The sequence below is a fragment of the Panicum virgatum genome, chromosome 5K (genome assembly GCF_016808335.1).
Source record: "Panicum virgatum strain AP13 chromosome 5K, P.virgatum_v5, whole genome shotgun sequence".
Taxonomy (NCBI): domain Eukaryota; kingdom Viridiplantae; phylum Streptophyta; class Magnoliopsida; order Poales; family Poaceae; genus Panicum; species Panicum virgatum.
In genome coordinates, this window is record NC_053140.1 from 59,887,081 (window position 1) to 59,895,985 (window position 8,905).

General features: G+C 48.2%; 2 protein-coding genes and 1 non-coding gene across 3 annotated transcripts; all 3 read left to right on the forward strand.

The window, feature by feature from the left end:
• On the forward strand, positions 1-2,717 carry LOC120709137 (phosphatidylinositol transfer protein 3-like). Its single transcript, XM_039994669.1, has 6 exons — positions 1-304; positions 1,207-1,465; positions 1,580-1,616; positions 1,785-1,890; positions 2,031-2,144; positions 2,252-2,717. Exons 1-6 carry the CDS (start codon positions 209-211, stop codon positions 2,387-2,389), a joined length of 750 nt encoding a protein of 249 aa, XP_039850603.1. The 5' UTR covers positions 1-208; the 3' UTR covers positions 2,390-2,717.
• A 1,066-nt stretch (positions 2,718-3,783) lies between these two features.
• LOC120709138 (phosphatidylinositol transfer protein 3-like) lies at positions 3,784-6,566 on the forward strand. Its single transcript, XM_039994671.1, has 6 exons — positions 3,784-4,142; positions 5,197-5,455; positions 5,557-5,593; positions 5,713-5,818; positions 5,917-6,027; positions 6,169-6,566. The coding sequence occupies exons 1-6, from the start codon at positions 4,041-4,043 to the stop codon at positions 6,304-6,306; spliced, it is 753 nt and encodes a 250-aa protein (XP_039850605.1). The 5' UTR covers positions 3,784-4,040; the 3' UTR covers positions 6,307-6,566.
• A 50-nt stretch (positions 6,567-6,616) lies between these two features.
• On the forward strand, positions 6,617-6,688 carry TRNAK-UUU. The gene has a single exon. It is a non-coding gene; the product is annotated as a tRNA-Lys (tRNA).
• Positions 6,689-8,905: the final 2,217 nt, after the last annotated feature.

Consider the following 8,905-nt stretch of genomic DNA (forward strand, 5'->3'; position numbering starts at 1 on the left):
AATCAGGAAAACGCGCGCAAGATAACAAGCAACACAGCGGACTAGTAGTACAGTACGTACCAGCAGGCAGGCAGGGTCCCAATCCCGCCGGTCGCTCCACTGCTCCAGCCTGCCCCATCCTCCTCCCTCCCTCTCGTCCACAAGCCGTTCGCTCGCTCGATCGGTCCCCCTTTCTGCCGAGCTAGCTAGCCGCGCGCGGAGGGGGGACATGGCGAGCGCTGGAGGCGGCGCGGCGGGGGAAGGGGAGTGGCTCAAGGTCGCCGAGCTCAGGGCCGCCGTCCAGGCGCAGGACCCCCGCGCCAAGGTCCGTGACGATGAACCAAACCCCTCGATTTCACTGCTCCAGCTTCGTCTTCGACTGATTTGCTTGCTTGCTGCTGCGTCGTCAATTACATACTGCACACTGGACTTCCTTCTCTTTTGCTCACTGCACGTTATGGACTGGTGCGCGCTTAGGTTTTGTTTTAATCCTTGGATACAGTGATAAGAATCTTTCAGCTTCACATCACGGTTCATATTTAACTGCAACGGCCCAGCCAGACGTGTGTGTTTGGAGACAGCTGATGCGTCGATATGGCGAGTAAAGAAAGACCAGAGATCATTTTCAGCGTAGATCTCGTTACCAGGAAAAGCAGCGTGGGTCGTTTTTGCAACTTTAGCTGCAATACTGACCGGTAGCCACATGCATCTTTGGGCCGTGTTTGGTTAGAAATTGATGGATTTTTTTTTCACCATTGACTACTAATTAGAAGTATTAAATAAAGTCTAATTACAAAACTACCTCCACCCCGTGTAAATCGCGAGACGAATCTAATGAGGCCTTTGACCGCACGATTAGAGGTTGGTTACTGTAACATCACTGTAGCAAATCATCAATTAATTATCGTCGTTAGATTGGTCTCGAAAAGTTATACCCATCCTTGAAAAAGTTTTGCAAATAGACTTCATTTAGTATTTCATGCCAACATTCGTCTTTTGGTGTAATTTTGATTTGACGTCTAACCAAACATACTTGGTACGTGTTGGCCAACGAGATCACCGATCCACATCGATCTCTGCTGGTGGTCTGATCACGACCTGATCCAGATGCATTTTTTACTGCTTGGAATAAATTACTGCCCAAACTTCACTAATTACATTCAGAAGAAGCTACTACTTGTACTAGTAGTAGTAGTGATTTTGACTGAACTAGTGAATCTGTGGCAGGAGGTGGACAACCTGACGCTGCGGAGGTTCCTGCGCGCGCGCGACCACAACGTGGACAAGGCCGCCGCCATGGTCCTCAAGTACCTCAAGTGGCGGAGGGAGGTGGCGCCCGACGGCTTCGTGCCGGAGGAGCGGGTGCGGAGGGAGCTCGCGCAGGACAAGGCCTGCATGGGCGGCGTCGACAGGAGCGGCCGCCCCATCCTCGTCGGCTTCATGGCCAGGCACTTCTCCGCCGACCGCGACCTGGCGGAGTTCAAGTGTACTACGCGTTGCCCACTGCTGCAGAGTTCAATCAAGAAAACGCAAAACCATGATGAGTATTGACAGTTGAATCATGCATGCTTGCATTCTTCTCTTCTCTTCTCCTGTGCAGGTTTTGTTGCCTACTTCTTCGACAAGATCTGTGCCAGGTATGTACTAACTGCTTGTGCTCAGCTGATTTTCTGCAAAAACGCAGTTTATCTTTGTCCAGCAACAGCAATGGAGTTCTCCAGTGCTAGCTTCTTGTTGTTGGCTGTTGCTATGCGTCCTTGCACAAGATTGTCCTGTAATCATGGGGCAAATTGAAACGAATGCAGGATCCCCAGAGGTCAGGAGAAATTCCTCGCCATCGTTGATGTTAAGGGCTGGGGGTATGCAAACTGCGACGTCCGGGCTTACATCGCTGCGATAGAGATTATGCAGGTCTGTCGTTTCCTGCAACTCGCCGATCCTGCATTATTCAGTTAATTGAGCGACCAAGTAAAAGCTTGCTTGCAGGATCAGACAACAGAAGCAACTGTCTCAAGTCTGATTATTTTTTCTTTTGTTCGTTACTCTGTCAGAACTACTACCCGGAGCGGCTCGGCAAGGCGCTGATGATCAATGTGCCCTACATCTTCATGAAGGTGTGGAAGACGATGATCTACCCGTTCATCGACACCAACACCAGGGACAAGGTGAGCCCCTGGCCGACCTTGTAACTGTAACGAGAAAAGAAAAGAAAAGAAAAGAAAAAAGAAGAAGAGGTAACTGTATGTAACTCATTTGCGCAATGCGTTTGCAGTTCGTTTTCGTGGACGACAAGAGCCTGCACGAGACGCTGCGCCGGGAGATCGACGAGACCCAGCTCCCCGAGTTCCTTGGCGGCAAGATGCCTCTGATCCCTCTCAAGGACTATGCCCAGCAGCATGAATCAGTTTAGCCATTACCATCACACGTCGGTAATCTCCATTAGCGGTTAATTAATTAGGTGCACAAAGTAAGGATGATCCTTTGGCTACAAAAGGGAGGAAGATGCAATCTAGCTGCTACTAGTCCTGCAACAATGGTGTAACTGTAAAATGCAGCTCTGTCCGATCGCATGCTTCAGCCGCTCCAATATAATTAGTGGTGGCCGAGGTCGGTGATCAGTCAGCAGCTGACATTGTCTGCGCCACATGCTGGGCTATATGAAATAAAACTGTGAATGGGATGGCACCTGCATACGGCAACATAATAATAAAGGATTGAGACCATTAGTCCTTGCAGTATCGGTTGTCTCATTTTTATTTCAGCAAAGCAAAGTGGCTCTTTCCATTAAAAAAAACAAGCAAAGTGGCCCTTCCCAAGATTGTTAGAAAATTAGGCCTCCTGGCGACGAGCCGCCGGCTAATCTCCACCAACGGAAGCGACGATGGAATCTATCGAGTTGATCTTGCAAGATCGTAGACAACACCAGAAACACAATCTTTGTTGACGAGGTTCGGCTAAAGCCTAAATCTCCGAGGCATGACTACGGGCGCTTCTCTCCAATACCATAACACCGGCTGTTGTAGGGTCTCGGCATCGTGCTGCCTCCCTCCTGCAAGCTTGTCACTTGGTCGTCATGATTACAACATCATCCATCCTCTCATATTTATGCGGAGATCCGGGTTGTAGAGTTTGACACGAACTCTACCCACCCGATACTGCTAAATACAACTCAAGTTCTATTATAATCGGACTCGTACAAATATTCGACACATATTCAACAAAGACAACTTGTATAAAAATATTAATATTTGAATAGTTGCTACACAAAAAGTCATAACCTAGCTCCTCTGTACCTTCATGTAAAAAAAAACAAATACAGTGTACGTCCTCCTTTACTTATTTTGTGTTTGAAAAGGTCAAACTTGGTAAGTTTCGGCCAACAAATCGGTGGCGCGCACCTGTAACGATCAAAAGCCGGCGACCCATCATCTCCGGCTAACACACGTGCGCGGACTTTCTCGGGCCAGCTCGCATGTGTGGTGGTGAGCTGAACTCGAACGCGCATCCCCGTCCACGGACGGAACGGTCAAGCAAGTGCAAGTCGCCCGGGCAAGAACACATGGGCGGACTTTCTCGGCCCGGCTGCGAACTCAGCTCAACTGAAGCCACAACGAGTAAAGATCAAAAAAAAAAAAAGCCACAACGAGTCAACGACAAGCATGGCGCCGCAGCTTGCTGTGTGTGAATTGTTAATGGTTATGGTTCGGTTTCTCGCAAGGAACTGATGAGAAAAGTCGAAGAGAAAACAAAGTCCAGCGCACGCCATGCGACCCATGACTCCTCACTTATTACCAAGATATAACTAACCAACTAACTAACTAGTAGGGATCCCTCGCAGTTGTGCCGCCTGCTCGCTGAGCCAGCAGGCGATCCCTCGCTCCTCTGCACCACCAGAGTCAAGTCAAACAGGCAGGCTCCCCATCGTCTTCACTACCTGAGCGCCGGCCCAGTTTCTTGGTAATATATTGGTAACCTCCTGCTAGTGCTCCTCCTCCTCCTCCTCACCTCGATCGTCACCGCTGCTGGAACGAGGAGGAGGCGGCGGCGGCGGCGGAGGGGTGATGATGGCGAGCGGCGCTGGAGGCGGAGCGGCAGGGGAAGGCGAGTGGCTCATGGTCGCCCAGCTCAGGGCCACGGTCCAGGCGCAGGACCCCCGCGCCAAGGTCAGTGATCTCATCTCTCCGCCCATCGGCCAATCATATTTCCCCTGCTGCAGTTGCCGGACTTAGAGTCGCCGGCTCTCCGGTTGCCTGATGCATCGAGCCATCGATTCGCCTTGCCTAGCTCAGTAGCTCTTGCGTGCGCGCATGCCCGTCTGTCGGCCCCCTCGTGCGTGATGCGCCTGCGCTTGCTCTTTCTTATCCTGTTGCTGTTGTGTACTAGCTTGGGGAGGGAGAATCGGCTCTTTGAGGGCGCACTGTTCGAGGACGATACAATTTCTTATGGTTCCTTCTTAACTCTTTCGCCAATACAGATACAGAGTTTGTTGTAGGCTACGTCAGTTTGGAATTGTTTGCTTGACATCAAAAGAACCGATTACATTTTTATAGGTTCTCGTTAAACTACAGGGCAAAAGGCAAAACTTTCAGCATAGGTACACTATATGCTGTACTGATGAGAACGGCAGTTGCAAGAGAATTGGATCATTCAATTGCTTCTGCAACTGTAGAATTACTACTGCCGCTAGTATCGTATCTTTGTAGTTGCCCAGTGAGAGATCACGACATGGACAAATTAAGCTTATCGGCCTGTAGTAGGATTCATCAGCACACGAGCTGTTTGTTGATAATTAGGTGTGCTCGATCAGTCACGCAGGCGGATGGAACAAACACAAGTACACATGTGAACAGGGTGTGGCATCTCGCATCCGGGGATATCATGATACTACTCCATGCGTGGAGCATGGCGCTTATATTATTCCAAGTACAAAAGAATGCAGTTTGCAATAGTAAAATGCACAGTAGAGGAACCGCAAAGTCAAGAGGCATCGCTTTCGAAAACAAAAACAAAAAAATGATCAGACGCACAGACATGCCAGTCATTCTGCCCATCATCCAGTCAATTCTCTTGGCCTCCATAAAATCCGATCAATCAACATTGACCCGTGTTGGCTCAAGGACCTAAAGATTACTTTTACTAGCAGTAAAAATCCACATCTCACTAGTTGGTTCAGAAACTAACTGAAGTTTGGCTGCCATTAATTCTAATTCCACGCAGGAGGTGGACAACCTGACGCTGCGGAGGTTCCTGCGCGCGCGCGACCACAACGTCGACAAGGCCGCCGCCATGTTCCTCAAGTTCCTCCAGTGGCGGAGGGAGGCGGTGCCCGAGGGCTTCGTGCCGGAGGAGAAGGTCCGGAGGGAGCTCCCGCAGGACAAGGTCTGCATGGGCGGCGTCGACAGGACCGGACGCCCCATCCTCGTTGCCTTCCCGGCCAGGCACTTCTCCGCCAACCGCGACCTGACAGAGTTCAAGAGTATGCTGTTCCCTTCCAAGATTATTTATGATAACAAGCTAGCGTTGATTATATTCTCACTGATCATGAGTAGTGTCTGACTTATAGTTGCTCCTCTGCAGGTTATGTTGTCTACTTCTTCGACACGATCTGTGCCAGGTAAGTTGGTAACCATTGATGTAGGCCGGCCAGCAATTTCGGAACTTCTGATTGTGCCATGGCTATGGCTTGCAAATTAAAAGATTGTGTAGTAAGTCACGGAGCAATGCACAATGCAGCATTCCCAGAGGCCAGGAGAAATTCCTCCTCCTCGTTGATTTCAAGAGCTGGGGGTATTCGAACTGCGACATCCGGGCCTACTTGGCAGCTATAGAGATCATGCAGGTCTGTACTTATTTCTGCCTTCGTTGTTCAGTTAGACCACACAAAAGTTTCCTTGCACACAAACTGATCGAGCAACCGGAGCAAATGGCATCTATCAGAACTACTACCCGGAGCGGCTCGGCAAGGCGCTGATGATCAATGTGCCCTACCTCTTCATGAAGGCGTGGAAGATGCTCTACCCGTTCATCGACAACAACACCAGGGCCAAGGTGATCGTCGATAGATTTCTCTGAATCCTATTCCAGCTACGAGCCTACGACACCAATTGCCGCCTGCTGCCTCGACAAACTGCTGATCGACCATATCCTCTCCTCTTGTCCTGATGACTGCTTTCCGCAATGTGTTTGCAGTTCGTTTTCGTGAACAACAAGAGCCTGCACGAGACACTGCGCCGGGAGATCGACGAGACCCAGCTCCCAGAGTTCCTTGGAGGGAAGACGCCCCTGATCTCCCTCAAGGACTGTGCCCGGCAGCCTCAATCCGTTTGACCCTACACACTGTCATGCTTTTAGAGGGTACGAGAGCACATGATTATCCATGGTGTTGTAACAGGGATTGTATCTAGATAAGGTCCCGAAATAATGGTGTAACTGTAAGATGCAGCAGTGTCTGCTTGCATGGGGCGGGGTCTATTCACTAGTTCGACTGAAATCAATTAACCGAGCTCTGGCTGTATGCATATGAAAACTATGAACAGGAAGGCACCTTCCAAGCCACGACATTCCCTTGCTGCTTCTGTCCTTTTAAACTCAGTGAAATTACCATCTAATAATACGTTTAATATCCGTAAACGTCCAAGCCGTCCTAGCTCAGTGGTAGAGCGCGTGGCTTTTAACCACGTGGTCGTGGGTTCGATCCCCACGGACGGCGGACTATTTTTATTTGCCTGACACTTCACTCTGTTTTTCAGTTTTCAAGCGAACTAGTCTATTTTTACTGAACGAAGTCATGCTTTCCTTTCATGCACTTCGTGGCAAAGAGGATGACTACATATTTCATGCACTTGAGACCCTCCCACAGCTTGCTGCTCAACATCTACTAGCACCTCTTGTGTATAGCAATCTTAGGTGTTTTTGGTTCATCCGTTCATGCCTAATAATGTTGTCATAACTAACATTATTAGGTGAATATGGAAAAGTTAGACTAATAGTACGAGCTTATGACACATAGGTCATGCCAATACGAAATATAAGTTTGACGAGAGACATGTTGCACAAACTCCGTTACCCACAAAAAAAAAGACACCTCAATTGAAGTTTATATCACCTCTGGAAAACTGAAGTTCATCATGGTAATATAAAGGCATCCAACAACCTGTTCCGGTTAATGACCTGAGTCGCAAGGAAATAAGGAATAGGTTATCAATGCCCATTGTGAAAGCAAGCCCGGAGATTGTATAACGAAGATCCAGCAGAAAGAAAAGACGGAAATAATTATATTCAAGAAAAACTATGGCCTCGCACTAGCTTCATGGTAACAACTAAAAATGTCAAATAACCGTGATGTGTATCCTGTTACTTTCACTATCAGAGCAAGACAAAGTTACGGGCCCGTTTGACTGGTATACAGAGATCGTAAACATTTGCCACACATTCTTACCAAACTTAACTAAGGTTAGTTCATCAAATTGTTTGCCATGTTTTGACTACTGTAAGAGAATCTTGCTACATTTTTCTTAGCCTCTAACATGTGGGACCGAGCTGCAAGGGAAGGCGTCGCTTTTGGAGATCCCCTCACAGCTTGGAAATCATCTACCTCCCAACCGAAACCCACCAACAGTGATTGAGCTCTTTCCTATGATATTTGCACGAGCTGCTAGTTGACAAGTGGTTGCTGCCAAGGTCCTTCGTCACACCATCCAGGATCCTTGATTCCATCGTCTCATCAAATGCCGGGTTAGCGAGACCATGATCCCCTCTCCTGGATCTCCTCGTTCTCCTATCGCCGGCCCTCCCTCCTCTGAGGCTTCCTCCCCTTAAAGGGCGTCGGAGGGCGTCGATTGGATCTTGAATGTGCTTCAAAGATGATGATTCACAACTGTCGTCTGTTACTTCAACTCGGTGCTTTACAATTGCCTGTGGAATGGATATTGTCGAATTGAAGTCTCTTGGAAGTATCATTGGTCGGCGAACAACAACATGCTTTGTCATAGGAGTTAGGAGTAACAATATGATGTATCTATGCTTCTTGTACTCTCTCTTCTCCTCTTTTGTACTCTCTTGACCTTCCAAGGTCACGCATGTACTTAGTGCCATGCACCTTCCATCACCGGCTTGCCGGCATCAATGGAAGTTTATTCAGGTGGGGACTCATCCCCCCACCCCACCCCCCGTGTTCTCCTCAAAAAAAAATCTTGCTACACTTTATGGCTATAAAACCAAACAACTACTCATATGACCAATGCAAACTCGTATAACCAGGTGTGGAAAAATATGGCAAAGGTTTTATTTCCGTAAACTTTTTTTTCATCAACCCACCCTTCACTTGGCTTCAGTGCAAGAACCACCTACTGGGCACGCACTCACGGCGAGGGTAATGTTAGAGGATCATACTGTTAGTCTAAAAGTAATCTCACAATACACAAAGGAATAGGTAGATAATAAAGCTAGGTCCCATATATTAAAAGGATATCGCGTCTTCTTATCCTCCTCTGCACAGTTCGTGCCCAACGGTTGCCAACCGTTTTAGTTTAATATTAATTTGTAAATGTTATAAAGACCACTCGTGCAATGTATCTAGGCACTCCTCAAGGATGCATTTTATTGCGTGTGCCCTCAACCAACTTTGTCGCTAATATATACAATTGTTGTTGGTTGGTGACTGGTGAGACGGGATTTTTTCGAAAAGAAAGGCGGGATTTAAAGGTAGGAGAGAAATCATCATCAATTGAGTTTTGTTGACAAACAGAGCTGGTCGAAGCTCAACATTGGGTACGTGTCATCTTCACATGTGTGAGTACAATAGGGGCCCTTTGCTCAGGCTCCAAGCGGCTTTAGCTTCACCAGGCGCAATATTGTTCACTGAAGCTCAACATTGAGTGATGCCCAAAATCTTCTCTTTTGTTCTGCCGCCGCTCCCTATGCCGTG